The sequence below is a fragment of the Chelonia mydas genome, chromosome 10, assembly GCF_015237465.2.
Source record: "Chelonia mydas isolate rCheMyd1 chromosome 10, rCheMyd1.pri.v2, whole genome shotgun sequence".
In the NCBI taxonomy this organism is placed as follows: domain Eukaryota; kingdom Metazoa; phylum Chordata; order Testudines; family Cheloniidae; genus Chelonia; species Chelonia mydas.
The window spans coordinates 4041934-4061035 of NC_051250.2; the positions used below are offsets into that span (position 1 = coordinate 4041934).

General features: G+C 47.9%; 1 protein-coding gene across 4 annotated transcripts; it reads right to left on the bottom strand.

The window, feature by feature from the left end:
- Positions 1–8479: 8479 nt before the first annotated feature.
- NPW (neuropeptide W) lies at positions 8480–18892 on the bottom strand. 4 transcript variants are annotated; one of them, XM_043523853.1, is made up of 3 exons: positions 18786–18892; positions 11613–12259; positions 8480–8865 (listed from the first exon to the last, which is right to left on the bottom strand). In XM_043523853.1, the coding sequence occupies exons 2-3, from the start codon at positions 12221–12223 to the stop codon at positions 8844–8846; spliced, it is 633 nt and encodes a 210-aa protein (XP_043379788.1). In that variant the 5' UTR covers positions 12224–12259; positions 18786–18892; the 3' UTR covers positions 8480–8843. The 4 variants fall into 4 exon arrangements, with proteins under 4 accessions (XP_043379788.1, XP_043379789.1, XP_027676863.2 ...); XM_043523854.1 differs by having other exon boundaries at positions 11613–12256; positions 18786–18888; XM_027821062.3 differs by lacking the exon at positions 18786–18892 and having other exon boundaries at positions 11613–12413.
- Positions 18893–19102: the final 210 nt, after the last annotated feature.

The window sequence follows — 19102 nt, forward strand, 5'->3', positions numbered from 1 at the left end:
TGGCATTGCAGGGGTCTTCACCACTAGCACCCCCAGTTGGCCAACTCTCTGGTCTTGTATTGGCCTGTTTTCTTCCACAACTCAGCCCTCCAGCTAAGTCCAGACCCCTTCTGGGGTAACAAGTCCAACTAAGACTCTGAACATCCCAACAAGAGATTCTCCTGCCTGCTCCTCCACCCATCCTCTGGGCTCAGTTATCAGCTCCTCCCTGGGCTTGTGTTGGGGCTTTTACACCCCTTCTGTAGTGCTGGTAGCAGATTCCCCCCCCCCGCCCACCTCTGCTCTGGGTTCCAGCCCAGGTACCCTTGCTCAGCAGCTGTTGGCTTCTTCAGACATGCTGCTGCTTCCCTAGGCCACTTGCTACCCCCCCAGCAACTCATGCTGGTTCCCAGGAGCCTGTGGTTAGTACATCCTCTCCTCTGGTCCCCAGGCCTCTCCCTGGCTCCTCATTACTCCAGGATAGAATATTGCATGTTCTTCTGGGCTAGGCACTGTACAAACACAGAAGTACACAGTGCCTGCCCAGAAGAACATGCAATCTAAGTAGACAAGACAGACAAAAGCAGTGGGAGGAAAGGATATAATTTAAGCCATGTTCATTACCATGGTATCTGACAGGTTTCAGAGTAGCAGCTGTGTTAGTCTGTATCCGCAAAAAGAAGAGGACTTGTGGCACCTTAGCGACTAAGAGCATCTTCAGTTCTGAGCACACTCTCTTGAGGACGCCCAGCATGCTACCTAGAAGCCACTACACTATGAAGAAGTCCCCTTCTGGAAGCTTTGCTTTGTGATGATGCTTTTGGCTGAATCCAGGCATTGTGCCCCCGAGTCACATCTGGGTGCGCCCTGCTCTGCTTTCATCTCCAAGCCCAGAGAGCACCTAACATATGTTAAAATCCCATCTGCTTTTTCATAAACCTGGCTATATCCGAAAAGACTGATGCTCCATCTGGTTTGTTTCAACAGTGCTAATGCTGAATATGACAAAGGAATACATAACCCCTTCCCCAAATTCCTGTAATCGTGCAAGACTAGATAGAGGGGGAAATTCCTTTGTGTTCCCAGGCTGGTGATCAGCTTATGCCTCTGAACAACAGTAGAAAGAATCATTTTACAAGTTTATAACTTAAGAAGCCCCTCTGCTATTTCTGCCCTGGTAATTGGTGGGTATACAAGTGTTTCCTTCACACACACACACTGGAATACAACACTCCAATTCCTCCTCTAATCACATAGCCTTTCAGCAGCCTCTTTGTGTGTTCTCCCATATGAAGCTGACCTGTACATTTTGCACCTCATTTTATCACTTAACTCCATCAAGGATGGTAATTTGCCTCTATGGCCACTCCAGGCACTGATTGACATTGTTAGCAGGTACAAACCCCAGTCCTCTGAAAGCCTGCAGCCTAACAGATTATTTTTAGTCATTGTGACACAGTATTGAATGCACACAGACTCTAGAAACTTTGCAGATTTGAAAATTGGGGAGAAAAAACTTCAGATTAGTAGTGAAGTTGGATTTGTAAAATGAATTTGGTGACCTCTGTTCAATTTCCCATAGGTAAGTGCTCACATCACAAAATCCTCAACAGCCATTAGGCACCCCCTTGCTACGCAATATTCCTGGGGAAAGCATGGGGGAAACATTCTGGGAAGGTTTTACCTGCCTGTTCCAAACATCTTGCTCTTGTCTGATGCACATCAGTGCAGCTCAAGGGACCCTAATGGTAGCAGCTGTTGGCAGCCAACCTTTTACTGCCAGAGTTGCTACATTTCCCTGGGCCACTTCTCCACAGCTCTCCTGCTTCTCCCTTACCTTAGGGCTCCCTTACCAATGACTTTAGGGTGTCTTCATTAACCTGCCCTTCAGCCACATTTCCTCACCACTGACTTGCGCACGCACATGCTCTCTTTGTCTGACTGGAGTGAGCCCTTTTATATTATCAGAGGGGTCTTAATTAGAGTCAGGTGGTCACATTAGCTTAATGGCCTCACCTGACTCTTTGCAGGTTAATTGGAATCAGGTGTTCTCATTAGCCTGGAGCAGGCCCTGCTCTGGTCAGTCAGGGAACAGAAAACTGTTAATCCAGTGGCCAGTATATCTGCTTTCTACTACTCTGCTGTATCCGTTCACGCCTCCGGGCAGAGTTCCTCTGGGCGGCGTCCACCGACTCCCTTGACGCCTTTGAGGAGAGGTGGGCGCTGTCCGGGGTTCTCTGCTCGGTGTCCCCGTCCGGTTCCCTTCTTTTGACCCTTTGACCGCACTCCTGTCCCTGTTTTTCATTAGTTGTCCCCCGTAATTTTTTGGCCTCCAGGTCCTGTGGATCTCCCCCTTAGGCTGGGGGGGGATCCTTTAGCGGTGGGCGAGCTTTGCCCGCCCACTTCCTGGATCCCAATAGGACTACTCTGCTGTATTATCCCGGACACCTGCCCCTTTTGCGGCGTGAGGGAAACCCTGGCGCACGTCTATCTGGAGTGCGCCAGGTTGCAGCCCCTATTCTGGCTCCTCACCGATATTTTATTAAAGTTTTGGTTGCACTTTTCTCCTCACCTTCTTATCTACGCACTCCCTGTCCGTGGCCCCACTAAGTCGCGGGACCTCCTGGTCAACCTCCTCCTGGCCCTGGCTAAAGTGGCCATCTATAAAACCAGGGTGAGGAGGTTGGCCGATGGAGTCTCCTGCGACTGCGGGGCCTATTTCCGATCCTCCGTCCATTCACGCCTCCGGGCAGAGTTCCTCTGGGCGGCGTCCACCGACTCCCTTGACGCCTTTGAGGAGCGGTGGGCGCTGTCCAAGGTCCTCTGCTCGGTGTCCCCGTCCGGTTCCCTTCTTTTGACCCTTTGACCGCACTCCCGTCCCTGTTGTTCATTAGTTGTCCCCCGTAATTATTTGGTTTTCCAGGTCCTGTGGACCCCCCGCTTAGGCTGGGGGGGATCCTTTAGCAGCACTTCCTGGATCCCAATGAGGACTACTCTGCTGTACCCAACTGGCCTAGGTCTATCACATAACGTACACAGCTGGGCATCCAAGGGCTTGTGCTGCAGCAGCTGCTACATACGTTCAGGCATGTCTTCCGCAAGGATAAGCCAACTTCCCCCCATCCCTTTCCGCTGGTGCCAGCTTTACTTGTCAGCTGAGCATTGCTGAAAAGCAGGAAGTTTACTACAGGAGAAAAAAACCACACTGAATTCACTGCTGTTGTGTTTCACTATACACCTGAAGTTCAACCCTGGGCCAGCAGAAGATTTATTGACGAAGTTTCCAGACTTTCCCAGGCCACCTGGACTCCGTTTCCCACAACATCAGGGAGGAGGTTATAGGATCAGGCTGAGGACTCAGCAGCTTGTGGTGGCCATGGCTGACAATGCCTGCTTGCAAGGGGCAGCGGGAGGCCACCATCACCACCCACCACCTCAGAGCTGCTGCAAGAGACACTCCATAGACTCAAACTGGGCTCCTGCACATGCAGAAGGCTAGAGCACTCCTAGTGGCATAAACTAGGATTACATATGCTCCCCTTCTCGGTCTGTAATTCCAACTGCAACAGGGGTTGTTCTGGGTATTATTTACATAATTCAGATCTGAATTTGAGTTTCAAACATCCCCAGAGCTCAGGCGTGCTTGGCTTTGGGCTCAGGCCAGTCTTTGACTTCTGGTTTCACAGGACTCCCTTTCACTGCACAAGGAGAGGGCCAAGATTTGGGGGCATACATTGGCTGTGACCATGCACGGACATGCAGTGAGCTGGTGTATTATTATTTATCTAGGTAGCCTCACAGAGCCCAGGCAAGGTAAGCTAGCCTACTCAAAACTGACTTCCCACTGTCAGCCTGCTCAAAGCCCTCCTTTGGCTCTCTTATAAGGAACCAGCTGTTTGAAGGTCCTTCTCTGTGCCAGGTATCTCTGGTTAGCCCATTTAGCAAGCCTGCATCCAGGGTTCAAGTCTCCTGCAGGCAATTCCTTCACTCTTTCTGCTTTCTCACCCCACACATTGGGAAAGATGTGGACAAACCAGAGAGTCCAAAGGAGAGCAACAAAAGTGATCAAAGGTTTAGAAAACCTGACCAGTGAGGAAAAGTGGACAGAGGGGGTGGGGACCTGACAACAGTCTTCAAATAAGTTAAGGGTTGTTATGTAGAGGACAGTGATCAATTGTTCTCCATGTCCACTGAAGATAGGACAAGAAGTAAGGGGCTTAACATGTAGCAAGGAAGATTTAGGTTAGACATTAGGAAAAACTTTCTAACTTTAAGGGTAGTTAAGCTCTGGAATAGGCTTCCAGGGGAGGTTGTGAAATCCCCATCATTGGAGGCTTCTAAGAACAGGTTAGGCAATCACCTGTCAGGGATGGTCTAGGTTTACTTGGTGCTGCCTCAGTGCAAGGGAGTGGACTTTATGACATCTCAAGGTCTCTTCCAGGCCTCCACATCTATGATTCTGAGAATAGCAGAGGACTGGGACCTGAATGACTTGCCCCCAATCACACAGGGAGGTTGGAGAAGGGGTGTGAATTGGACCCACATTTTCAGCATCCTAGCCTAGGGCTGTAACCACAAGACCAGCCTTCCTTAAGAAGCTGTTTTGATTGTTCAAAACTTAAAGGGATCAGTAATGAGACTCTACCTGGAAAATAGCTTCCCCTTGTAGGAATGATTAGCTCCTAGTCTGCTCTGCCCAAGACACCATCGTGTCTAGAACTCAGGAATTGCCCATAGTGACTTAAAGGAATATGACACTTTCTCAGGGAATCCAGAACTATGGGTCATCTTGTTACCCCTCTGCCATAGCAAAAGAGAGACCTACCTGGGCTACACTGTGTGTCACTTCCCCAATGCTCCCCATCAGTTAACCATTCAAACAATGGCCTCCAAAGCTCTGCTAGCCTTTACTTTGCCCAGCAGGTAACCTTTGGTGCCCTCCACTTCCCAAGCCCCGGAAGAATGTTCCATTGCAAACAACAATCAGGGATCTAAGCTGACAGGTAAATCAACGTTCCTTTGTCTGGATAAAAATTGCTTATCAACCCTGCCTGGTTACATAGTAATTAAACATATTTTTAGTATGTACACACAACTTCTTGCATAACACCTGTACATACATCTCACCATGCTTATGATAACCAGTATATCAGCTTTTATTTGATACCTTACCTGACATTCTTTATAAATAAATATGATGACAACAATGTGTTAGGTGCAGTGAGTTTGTCAGGCCTGATAGGAGTTGTTGTTATCTGACGGCGAACCCTTTAGCAGCTGGCATTTAGGAGTTCACGGGATCATGGTGAGGTGGAGTCACAGTCACGTTATATAAGCTTCAGACCAGCAAAGAGCCTCTTCATTCAGGGAACCACGTCAAGGAGGTGGCAGCTGCTGTACTTACTAGTGCAGGCACCTATTGTGGCTCAGCCTCAGCTGTGAAGATGGGGATTTCACATGGAAAGGTGGCAGAAGCAGCTGCCATATGGCTGCAGAGAGGGAATTGGCCAACACCACCCCCGCTGCAAACCAGGAGTGATCAGGGACCCTTGGCAATGCACCATTTACACAGCAGGATTCTGATCTCTGCACTTAGGGGGAAATCCAGTACCCTCCCCCTGTTGGAGTGCAGATCCTGGGGTGCAGTGGGGTCACTGTGGTCCTGCTGCATGCTGCAAGGGCAGAGTATGAGAGGTTGTGCTGCGTGCTATGGGGTCTCCAGCCCATGGGGAGGGTTCAAGGAGTATTGGAACTGGGGGATTTACCACTGTGCGTACCACCTACTGCTGCCTGTCCCCAGGGAGTGGGGGTGCAAAAGCTACTGCAGACCCTGGGTGCAACTGCCACCTGTGAGTAGGACTCTTCTCCCCTCACCTTAGCACACAGTCCAAGTCATTGCCTCAGGATTTGGCCCCATGGCTCAGTGACTCCACTGGGAGCTTTGCCTCAGTGAGGGTGGCAGGACTATCCGAGATTCAATTTCCGTGGCTCATTACGCAAACAGCTGTTGTTCCAGTTGCACTGTGAGAAACTGGCCAGCCCCTGATGCCAGAACATACCATCCTGTGCAATATTTATAAGAAGATGGCTGGGCAAAAAACAGGCTGGTGGAGAAGGGTTTCTTTCACAGCTGCACCGTATGCAGCAAAAAGAAAAAGGAGGACTTGTGGCACCTTAGAGACTAACCAGTTTATTTGAGCATAAGCTTTCGTGAGCTACAGCTCACTTCATAGGATGCATACTGGGGCAGGTCCCTTGCTGGATGCTTCCTGGGAGCTGCCCCAGTATGCATCCGATGAAGTGAGCTGTAGCTCACGAAAGCTTATGCTCAAATAAACTGGTTAGTCTCTAAGGTGCCACAAGTCCTCCTTTTCTTTTTGTGGATACAGACTAACACGGCTGCTACTTTGAAAGTATGCAGCAAGTTCCTGTTGAGTGTTTGCAGGCCCTTCGCTCAGGTGGCTGAGAATTTTCCTGCCCCTGCCCACCAAAGATGGAGATTGTAGAGTCCTTGGGACGGTCCGTCGAGGCTTTTGGAACAACCAAGGACCTTTCTCTCAGCGCATGACTCCGGGAGATTCATGAGCACAGCATGTGGACACACTCCCGTGCAATGCAGACGTGATCAGTAAGGCTCATAGCGACGGAGTGGATCTCAGTGCCTTGGTTTAAGGAGCTCTCAGTAACATGGGAGTATAATGGGTGACTGTTCAAATGTCTGTTAGGTTATTACTAATACTCATGGCCACCTGGGAGGCAGCCCCATCTTGTAGCTGTAGGGAACGTGACATTTGCATCTGTGCAGGTCATGGGCAGTCATTCTTCCATTTACACCCATGGCTCAGAGTGGGAGGTGAATGTTTCCAAACAAGAATTTAAGGTCAAGCGCCTGTTCCTAAAGCGCAGGCATTGGAGTCAAGAAATCTGGGTTTTATTTTTGCCTCTGCTCCTGACTCACCGTGTGCTCTTGGGTAAGTCACTTACAACCACATCTTTGAACATGTTCACTGACTTGGGGCTCATGAGTTCTTGTAATAACCTTGGGACCCCCGAGGGGTCCCAACCCCCAGTCTGAGAACCCCTGGTTTAGCTGCTATTTCATGAAGACAAAACAAAGCCATATATTAGGCAAAATCATTTTCAAGATGGTCACAGGAAGCGAGATTGAGGACCTCTGAGGACAAGCCACCACGGCCATCTCTCCTCAGACACTCTGAGGTCTGGTGGTTAGAGAAACGTGGGTGGGGGTGGGGAGTCAGAACTCCTGGTTGTGGTCACATTTCTCCTACTAATTCACTGTGACCTTGGGCAAGTCACTCTGCCTCTCTGAGCCTCAGTTTCCCCATCTGTCGAAGAAATAGATAATAATACTACCTACCTTCCTGAGGTGTGGAGAGACTCGCCTGTGTTAATTGCTTGTTGTAAAGTGCTTTGGGCTCAGCGACTGAGCGCACAACATTCTATTTCTTCTAGCAGACAAAGGAGCCATCCTCCTTTTCCATGGGATGAGAATGCGATTGCTTGGAGTTTGATCTAGGCCAGGACCAAAATTGGAACCTTTAATACTAATCTTTTGAGAACCTGGATTCCCAATCCAAACTCAACTCTAGGGTCCTGGAACGGGTTCAAAACTGGGAAGAGATTATTTTCCCAGCTATCCGTTCTGATGCAGAAACCTGGCAGGAACAGTCAGTCCAGGGGTGCTGGAACAATGAGTATAGTGGGGGGTGCTGAGAGCCATTGAACCAAACTGAACCCTGTATGTGATGGAAACCACTTCAAGCCAGGAGGTCGGGAGCACCCCCAGCACCAGCACCCATGAGTCAGTCTCACAAGCGTTTAGCCCAAGCTAGTGGGAGTCTCCCGAAAACAGCTCATCTGGCTAGACTTATCGAGGGAGTCTATGACATCTTCATCACTGGAGGTTTTTAAGAACAGACTACACAAATATCTGTCAGGGATGGTCTAGGTATGTATTAATCCTGCCTCAGCACAATGAGATGGACTCGGTGACCCCGTGAGGTCCCTTTCAGTACTAATGTCTATGATTCGGGATCAAAATCTGCCAAGAACAACTGATGAGATTTCAACACCTTTGAATGCAAACCCAGAACCTGACCCTCATTTAGTCTTGAACCCCAAAACCCCCAACCCCAGCTTCATCTGGATCCCAAAACCTCAGCTCAGTTCATCTCTGGTTTAAATGAATCAAGGTCCAAGCCCAAAAATAAAGATTAAAAAAGTAGGAACTTACAGTGTCTTTGCTCCACCCAGTCCAGTAAAGATTTCTATGTACTTATTCTTAGCAGGATAGTAAATATATAATGGGTAATAAAATACATTCACGGTAAAGATGTGGAGGAAAATATTCCAAAGAGTTGAAACATCACATCAGAAAAATCTGGGAGAAATCAAACTACTGAATTATCTCTCCCAGTTCTGTCCCAGTTCAGGTCTTGATAAAAATGTATAACACAAAGAAGCAAACATTTCCTTTGGTTCATTCTAATTTTAATGAGTGCAGGTTCCTAGAAAGCAAACAGTACATATTGTGATATTGCTAAGAAGCTATTACAGAGATCTAAAAAATAAAGAAAAATAAATATCTTCTCTTTTTCTCCATGGTTATAGCACTAGGTCAACTTGAAAACAACAGGAATTTATCACTCACTGTGTTTGCACAGTTGGTATAAAACCAAAGAGATTTTTTTTAAATGGCAATTGTCTATATGTTTTCATAGAAATCAGAGTATCAGGAGAACCAGCTTTGAATATCTTCCCCGTCCGCTGCAGGAAACAGTTTCCAAGTCAGGCAACCATTGCTCTTCGAATGTCTCTGTTGGGCGACCTCAGTAGATCTGGAACTATATCTCGGACTCAGAAAGACTGTAAGGGGAAAAAAGAAATTGTGTGTTTTTCTTAGCTTTGACTGATATGTCTCAGTTGTGCCAGTGCTCAGATATGTGGATCTGGGCAAATCACTTCCCCTAACCAAAGCTCAGTTTGCACCACTGTAAAGTGCTTTGAGATCCTCTAAGGAATGGCAGTGTATATAGGCAAAATATCAGCATCAATGGAAGTTCAACTATGGATTTAAACGGGACCAGAATTTGACTTACATTTATTACAGACTTTCTTGCTTCTGTTATAAGTTATCATGTATACAAACCAAAACCCCAGATCCAAACACTCCCAAATATCAGGGTGCTCTAAATTTGACCCCCTTGATTGTGGCTTGGACTGATCTGTAATATATACACAACACACACAAATCTCACCTTCCTGCTGAAACACTCACAGAGAAGCAGCAGAATTACAACCTTAATACACGCATGTAAATTCTGCCCTCAGTTACACCCAAGCCAATTGCAGTGAAATTAATGGGATAGCATAGGTATAGTTAAAGGTTGAAGTGACCTCTGTTTGTACTTTTCAGGCTTGTACCTTTAAACTTCTTAAACTTGGTGGATAATAAAATAGGGCTCCCCAAATTATTTTTAGGGAAGGGTGGAAGGCAAATTGGCAAAGCACTTCGGGAACAAATTCTGCACCCACCAAACTCTCACCTGACTTCAGAGGGAGTCTTCAGGGAAGACAGAGTTAGATCCCACCGTAAATGTGAGGAAAAGGTATTTAATATTTGAAAGCAACCCCCCAGCCCATGCAGATAGATTGTTGCTTTGGTATTACTATAGTCCAAGTTAAAAGCTGGGCTTTAAGGGGAGGGAATAACTGGAGAGTAGAAATTTAGATCCACATCCTCAGCTAGTGTAAATGGCTGTGGCTCCTTTTAAGTCCATGGAGCTACTCTGTTTTACACTAGCTGAGGGGCTGGCCATTCAAATGGGGTGGGACTGCTGCTCTTTGAGAATCAGTGAGAGATGCACCCTTGCAATAGGCTGAGCCTGTATTGCAGAATGTATCTAATTGATTTCTAGGCTTTTAAAATGAAGCACAAAACTTTTCAAATGTAAATATCTATGTGGTGAGAGAAACAACATTATGAACCAGATGTTGCCAGGTCAAGCAGCCAAGCTAAAGTTCAGAAACCTACATCCACAGCATATATTGTCAAAAAGAAAAGGAGGACTTGTGGCACCTTAGAGACTAACCAATTTATTTGAGCATGAGCTTTCGTGAGCTACAGCTCGTGAGCTGTAGCTCACGAAAGCTCATGCTCAAATAAATTGGTTAGTCTCTAAGGTGCCACAAGTCCTCCTTTTCTTTTTGACAATACAGACTAACACGGCTGTTACTCTGAAGCATGTATTGTGTCATGCAAAGGGTAACAAAGATCCTCATGAACTTGGTTAAATAACATCCATGATCATAAGTGTAAGGTCAATTGCAAAAGGAACACATTAGCTGGAGATGGGAAAGACTTTTTAGGTCATGGAATCCACATCCCCTGTTTGTATAAGCACCTTATTATACTTTACTGTTTGACTGCAACTTCTGTGCATAAAGTCAAACATTTCAGCAACAGCAGATAGACGGGCTTTGGCTTTTGGCATTAACTTAAGTGAAGCATCAAGTTGTACCAAAAACACGACCTCCTGAGTTCAATTTAAGCTCCTGAGCCTTGAGAAAGCACGGGACAAGTCCTGACCGCGGCTTTTTGGTGCTTTTCCGATACACACCCAGATAGGCAGGGTGCAGCTGCACTGCCAGTTCCATGTCTTTCATCCCGGAGGAGAACTTCACAGTCAGTGCTGTGAAACACCTGAACTGGTCGGTCCTTCCTTCCTTCCTTTCTGCCAAACACCCTGACAGTAGATTTAATAATCCTGCGTTCTCCGCGCAGCATAGAAATCTGTGTGTCTACAACTCAATTCTTTGTATGCTTCCTTCCAAATACTCCAGTACATCCCTCCCTAGCCACCAAACAAGAGGACGGTGCAAACCAGAAGCAAGCAGCCACCTACCAAGAGGCTTCCAAGAAAATTCCACTGTTCAGCTCAGAACTGAGAGACAAAAATATTCACATCAGTCTCCGGTTGACTCGCTCGTTTCAGGATTTCCTGGCACCTCCAAAGCCTTTACCGATCAATACCGTGTTCAGGAAACGCGCTGATGTTCCTTCTCAGGTGCATTTACAGCAAACAGCGGTAAATTTTGGTCAGAAAAATCTCACCAGGTCACCGCTTTAAACCGTTTGGAATAAAACAATCCCCTTCAAGGACCCGATCCCAAACCCACTGAAATCAGAGCAAAGGACTTCCATGGGCTTTGGATCAGGCCCTCAGAGCACGGCTGAGCTCGCAGGCAGAGGAACGGAAATTGATCAGGAAATTGATCATTAGTGACACCGACCCGGGTACGGCTGTTGTGCGGGTGTGTCAATAAACCCCCCCGTTTGTTGGAGCAGGAAGGGCTCTGCGGAACGCCCGGCAGCGGGTACCCGCTGGGAACCCCTTCGTACCAGCACGGCATGAACAAAGGGAGGTAAGAAAGGTAAAGTGCCGGCCACCCAACCGAACCCCTATTCAAAGCAGGGCCGCCCTGGGAAGCCCAGCTCCAGGGACCCTGCAGCCACGGGAGGGCTTGTTTTTTTCTCCCCCTTCCCACTTCCCCCCCTTAAGGAGCGAGATTGGTTTCCTTTCCAAATCTCATACCTACTGGGCGAGATTTACCTTAAGTCCCTGATCCCCTCCTCGCTGCCCTGCGGCTGCTGCTGCTGCTTCTTCATCACCCTCTCCAGGAGCGCTGGCCTCTTCTCCCGGGCACCTCCTCTGCTCCAGGGACCCTGCTGGCAGCCGGGAGGACACTGGGCTGGCAGGGCTCGGACTCGCTGCGGCAGGGGGCTGGCACCTGCCTGCAGCGGGGCCCGGTGCTGAGCGACTGTCCGCCTGGCTGTAAAGTCCTGCACGCCCAGCCGCCTGAGCGCCGCGGGGTCCCTCCCACGGAGCTCGCCTCTGGCGGGGCGGGGGGCGGCCACCCCGGACGCCTGGGTCCGCGGCCCGGCTGCTCTGAGGTCTTGCCTGCGGCTCTGCAGCAACCTGGGCGCCCTGTTTACCGAGGTGGGGGGCGAGCCCGGGCTCTCTCCTCGCTCATCCCCCAAGTCCCGGCGCCACAGGTACGGGGAGCGTCTGATCCCCATCAGCAGCCCCGAAGCTCGGCCCACCGTGTGGTACCGGGGACTGGCCACGTGTTTGTACCAGGCTCCTACCGGATGGACCAGCAGCATCAGCCCCAGCAAGCCCAGGGTTTTCCATGCGCCCCCCGACGCGTGCCTTAAATTCATGGTGAGAGCAGAACAAACTTCGCCGGGCTTCGGCTGCTCGAGGGGGAGGAAAGACAAATCTCGTAACTAACTAACTGGGGGATGAGGGGTCCGCTGGCTCCAGGCGGGAGCTGGCCGATGCCAGCCGAGCGGCAGGGGCGGGGGAGCGAAGCGAGTTCCCCTTGGAAGAGTGGCTGGGATTTGGGAGGCTCTGAAGCTTGGGGGTCTCTCTTCCCCGCTTGTATATAGCCACCGAGGGGGCGGCGCAGCCACGCCAGAGTCCCCGCCCCCCGCCAAGGTATCCGCCTTGAAACTGACTCGCATCTTCAGCCCGTCAACCCTCCTGCTGGCTCCCCGCACCTGCCCCCCATCCAACCCTCCTTCCCCAACGCCCAGGAGCCCACCGGGGGGCTGCCGGCTAGGTGACGGCAGCCCAGCTGGTTTATGGCAGCAGGAGGGAAGGGGCGAGAAATCAAACCCCAGCCGCCCCGTAAATGCCCACGAAGGAGCACTGCACACACACACACACACCACAACGTAGGGAGTCCGTGACTCACAGTAAATAGGAGCCCAAAGCAGGGCTAAATTGCCTTGATTTTCAGCAGAATTAGTTCTGAGTCCGGGGCTAACTGGGCTTTGATCTAGCTGGCTAGATGAAATTGCTGCTTTTGTTATCCATCTTTTGCAGGAAGGATGTTGACTTGTAATTATACAAGGATGACCCGCCCCAGACACACACCCCGATCAGTGCAGTTCGTTTCGCCTTGCAGTACAAAGCCCGCTTGTGTCCATAAAGGGCTAACACATCATTAATAATGCAAAACCTAGACTCCAATCTTGTCTCCTGCAATTCATTAGCAAATATCCTAGCTTAAGGACGCCCCAAATGCTTACTGACTTTGGATGCATAGCATTGCTTTGGTGCAGGACAGTCCCAGACTAGATAGATAGATGTGCTATGCTGTGATCATCCATCTATCGATCATTTTTACATCACATTTTAAAACAATTGAGAAAGACTGCCTGTCTCCCTATCTGAGCAGCTAGCTGACTAAATTATAACTTCTGATTTCCCATTTCTTCATGGGGCAGGGGAGAGCCGAGCATTCGTTTAGTTTGGAAAGTCTATTAGTTTGCATTCTTTCCACATCATAGCATCATAGGACTGGAAGGGATCTCGAGAAGTCTCCTAATCCAATGACAGAGATTCCACAGCCTCCCTAGGCAATTTATTCCAGGGATTAGCCACCCTGACAGTTAGGAAGTTTTTTTTCACAAGTCCAACCTAAACCACGCTTTCTGCGATTTAAGCCCCTTGTTACCATCCTCCTGACCCAGAAAAGACAGGCAGACCTGACACTGTCCATTCACCAGTGCCATTTCTTAACCAGCTGCTGTGCACTGAGCCCTACAACACAAAACCTCACTGTCACCTTCAAAGGCTGAGGGCACGGTCACTATGGCACACTCAGTGACATGCCTGTATGCTGCTCTCTCCTCAGCTATATGAACGAAGAGTTGGAAGGGAGGGCACAGTGCCCAGTCATCATTTAGCTCCTCTAGAACTCTGGGTCAGGCAGGCTTGGCCTTACAGGTGGGTGACACGGGCAATTGCCCAGGGAGCCATGATCGGGGGGGGGCACTGTGATCAAGAGGCTGCAGAAGGGCTGTGCCCAGCTGGGGCGTGAGGGTAGGAGCCAGACAGCCTGACACCTGCTGCTGCTGCGCTGCCTGCTGAGCGGCCACCCACTGCTAGGGGAGTAGTACTTCAGGGGTGCCAAAGATGGTCCAGGGCACCATTTTCCCTGAGGCCGGCCCAGGGGTCAGAGCCTCAACTGATGTAAATTGGTGTAGCTCCTCAATGGAGCTACACTGATATCCCCTGCCTGAGGATCTGGCCTAGGCCTCTCACTTCATATTTTCTGTTGTGTGAGCAGCTACTTGGAAGAAAATTCCGTCCTATCTTTTGTCATACAAAACAATATTTCATTCCTGTATATTTTGCCTGCTATGTTTTTATTATAAAAAGGAACGTCTAGCCATGTGCACAGACATCACAGTACCCAGCTACGCTGCAAACATGTGGCCTCATAAACAGGCTTTCTAGCCTTTAATATAAAGGAGAATCTCCATTATCTGCCAATGCTATTTAGCCTGTTTGCCACTTTCCATCCCAAATGTGACCAGACAGTCGCAGACACTTGTCTTGAGGCACTCTGATTCAGTGCTGTCCATGCCACTGTGGGCATGTCGCTTTTCACCAGCAACAGTGCAAAGGCAGATACACGATTACTGCTGTGAATTTGATCCAAGGACGCTTGTTCCTTATGCAGCTACGTATCTGACTCTGTTGTGCACCGTTTATTCAGACAGGATTTACCAGTCCTTACATGAGTACTGATGCATTTGCATCAGAGCAGGAAACAGATGTCACTTTAGTGACTGCTTCTCTTGTCAGAGGTTGTTCTTTCTGGAATTTTCTCTAAGCTACAGGAAAGGATTGTTACTTTGGCAACATTAGAGACAGCCAGGCTGTGGTCTGGAGAAGGAGGGTGAGGGATCTGGTGAAAAAGCAAGAAGTGGGAGTGAGACACAGTGAACTGTAAGAGGACCGGCATGCCTTCTCCTATTCCGAAACTCTCATGTTCTGCAAAGGTTACAAGTCAGTGACAAAGTGTTCCTGGGAAGGGAATGCTGATCTTTTCCTGAGCAGAGCACACAAAAATTACATCTGTACATAAGATGAATCAGTTTTTAATTAATCAGATTCTGAGAGCCAAGTCCATTCCTGGTGTAACTTCCTGGAAGCCAGTGGAGTTGCACTCAGGATGAATCTGGGCCTTAGTCTTTACCAGTGGTCACTGATGAAGGTGCTATTTCTGGATTTTTAGCCCTTTGAAAGTTATGAATGGCTCCACAGCTTTCATTTTTTAACAGAGCCATTAAATAAATGACATCAGTACTGTACACAGACAATCACCAAATACTGGCTCACAATCGGACATGCATTATCAATTCTATTTCATCCAATAAAGAAGTCATTATGCTTCCTTCTCCCTGCTATAGCTACATGGACTCTGAAAAACCTCAGGCTAGAAAATCATTTGCAATTGGAAAAGTTGGAAGCTCATTTCTAACTTTGCCCCAACCTCCAGTCTAGCAGGGGGGTTGGCAGTTTATGTTGTTTTGTAATGGTAAATGGACACAGGTTAATACCACCTATCACCAGAAATACCATCAGAAAGTCTCAAAGTGCTTCACAATCTTTAATGTATTTATCCTCACAGCACTCCTGTCAGGTAAAGGAGGGTTGCTATCCCTATTTTACAGCTAGGTAACTGAGGCACAGAGAGGCTAAATTATTTGCCCAAGGTCACACGGGCCAGAGTAAGGACTTGAACCTGGGTGTCCCAGTCCTGGGCTAATGGCCTAATCAGATGATACAGTGTATAACCCTATTCCTATAAATCATACACTTTGGCAGCATTTGTATAGTTTGTCATGCCCATAAAATCTCATTTCACTTCTGTTGGTGATAGAGACAAGCTTTTGATCACAGAACTGAAATGGCCTGAAGAAGAGCTCTGTGTAAGCTTGTTTCCTTCACCAACAGAAGTTGGCCCAGTAAAATATTTCCTCACCAACCTTGTTTCTCTAATGTAAATGTATACATCTCGGAAAAAATCAAGGCAGGTCATACTGACAGGATGGGGGACTCTATCCTGGGAAGCAGAGACTGAAAAAGATTAGGGGGTGGATAATCAGCTGAAAATGAGCTCCAAGTGAATTGCTGTGCCCCAGAGAGCTAACATGACCCTTGGAGGCATAAACTGGGGAATCTCAAGTAGGAGTAGAGAGGTTATTTTACCTCTGTATTTGGCACTGGTGTGACTGCTACTGTCCAGTTCTAGTGTTAACAGTCCAAGAAGGATATTGATAAACTGGCGAAGGTTCAGAGAAGAGTTGCGAGAATGATTAAAGCATTAGAAAACATGCCTTTAGTGACAGACTGCAGGAGTTCAATCTATTTAGCTTAACAAAGAGGAGGTTAAGTAGTGACATGATTACAGTCTATACAGGTTTCAGAGTAGCAGCCGTGTTAGTCTGTATTCGCAAAAAGAAAAGGAGGACTTGTGGCACCTTAGAGACTAACCAATTTATTTGAGCATAAGCTTTTGTGAGCTACAGCTCACTTCATCGGATGCATTCAGTGCATCCGATGAAGTGAGCTGTAGCTCACAAAAGCTTATGCTCAAATAAATTGGTTAGTCTCCAAGGTGCCACAAGTCCTCCTTTTCTTTTTGCGAATACAGACTAACACGGCTGCTACTCTGAAACTTGTTAGCTATTAGAAAAGGAGGACTTGTGGCACCTTAGAGACTAACCAATTTATTTGAGCATGAGCTTTCGTGAGCTACAGCTCACTTCATCGGATGCATGCTGTGGAAATCGCACAAGACATTTTATACACAGACACCATGAAACAATGCCTCCTCCCACCCCACTCTCCTGCTGGTAATAGCTTATCTAAAGTGATCATCAAGTTGGGCCATTTCCAGCACAAATCCAGGTTCTCACTCTCTTGCTGGTAATAGCCCATCCAAAGTGACCACTGTCTTCACAATGCATATGATAATCAAGGTGGGCCATTTCCTGCAGAAATCCATGTTCTCTCACCCCCTCATTCCCCTCCAAAAACCACACACACAAACTCACTCTCCTGCTGGTAATAGCCCATCCAAAGTGACCACTAGGGAGAGTGGTCACTTTGGATGGGCTATTACCAGCAAGAGAGTGAGTTTGTTTGTGGGAGGGCGGAGGGTGAGAAAACCTGGATTTGTGCTGGAAATGGCCCAACTTGATGATCACTTTAGATAAGCTATTACCAGCAGGAGAGTGGGGTGGGAGGAGGCATTGTTTCATGGTGTCTGTGTATAAAATGTCTTGTGCGATTTCCACAGCATGCATCCGATGAAGTGAGCTGTAGCTCACAAAAGCTCATGCTCAAATAAATTGGTTAGTCTCTAAGGTGCCACAAGTCCTCCTTTTCTTTTTGCGAATACAGACTAACACGGCTGTTACTCTGAAACTTGTTAGCTATTATTATCCACATTTTCCAGGCAAGGAAACTAAGGGCAAAAGAGGTTAAGTTACTTGTTTGAAGTCACACAAGCTAGTGGCAGAGCTGGTAAAGAACTCAGAAGTTCTTAGGCTAGGACATGCTCTAATACCACACCACACTGCCTTCTGACACAGTGAGCTACATTCCTCTGTAGAAAGAAAAGGAGTACTAGTGGCACCTTAGAGACTACTCCTGTTCTTTTTGCGAATACAGCCTAACACGGCTGCGACTCTGAAACCATTCATCTGTAGGTTAACTGGGAGCGCAAGTCACACACTGGGTGTAAGTTAGTAAGAAAATCTGTCTAAGTGCCAAAGTGCCATGAGGCGCACCAATATGGAATTTATCAAACGTGCCAAAGAGGCAAAGTTAATTGAAGTCACTGGTGTTACCCCAGCGATGAGTTTAGTCCATTTTGTCTCTTGCACTCACACAGACATAATTTACAAATTAACACTAGTTCGTGTATGTTACAAGGGTTAATTGCTTCCCGCAACTCTAAACGTTTACGTGTGCGCGTACCCTTTTATAACAGAACCATAGAGATGTCGGGCTGGAAGGGACCTCGAGAGGTCAGCTAGTTGAGCCCCTTGTGTTGAGGCAGGACCGAGTAAACCTAGACCATCCCTGACATCTGTTTGCCCAACCTGTTTTTAAAAACCTACAACAATGGGGATTCCACAAACTCCCTTGGAAGCCTAGTCCAGGGCTTCACTATTCTTATAGTTAGAAAGTTGTTCCTAGTATCTAACCTAAATCTCCTTTGCTGCAGATTAAGACCATTATTCCTTGTTCTGCTTTCAGTGGACATGGAAAACAATTGATCACTGTCCTCTTGATAACAGCCCTTCCATATATTTGAAGACCATTATCAGGTCCCCATTGGTCTTCTTTTCCTCAACATTAAACATGCCCCGTTTTTTTAAACTTTCCTCATAGGTCAAGTTTTCTAAACCTTTGATCATTTGTCGTGCTCTCCTCTGGACTCTCTCCAATTTGTCTATAACTTTCTTAAAGTGGGGCACCCAGAACGGGACTCAGTACTAGAGCTGAGGCTTCATCAATACTGAGAAGAATGGGACAATTACTGCTGTGTCATACATACAACACTCCTGTTAATACACCCCCAAATGATATTAGGTTTTTTTGCCACTGCATCACATTGTTGACTTAGGTTCAACCTGTGATATACTATAACCCCCAGATCCTTTTCAGCAGAACTACCAACTGGCCAATTATTCCCCATTTGATTTTTCCTTCCTAAGTGTAGCACTTTGCACTTGCCTTTATTAAATATTTTTATTGATTGAATCTCATGTTCTGTTACTTCCACAGTACTACAGAATGGTGGCTTTTAAGAATGGGTGAACAAAAAATTCAGAGATAGCAGTCACTAATGACTGCTTGTAATGAAAAAATGAGATTGAAAAAGAATGGATTCCTGTAAAGGTTCAGACTCACCCCTGCGGCACCTCCTGCTGGTAGTCATCGGGAATTAGCTCGTCCAGCCCTGGATCACCCTCTGCAGGCCGGTGATCTGCTTTACTGCTGGCCCCCATGTCCCTCCCAGGACCCAGTGCCCCTTTCTCTGGGGTGCTGCCCCCCTGGCTGTATCCCCACCCCCTCAGGTTCTGGGTCTCCCCACCCAGGGGAACCCCCACCTCACCTCAGTCTGGGCTACTGCCAGTCCCCACTTAGCCCCTTGTACCAGGGGCAGACTGCTGTGTATATGCAGGGGTTTTGGACATGCTGCCTCTGTCTACTATGGGCTGCCCCTC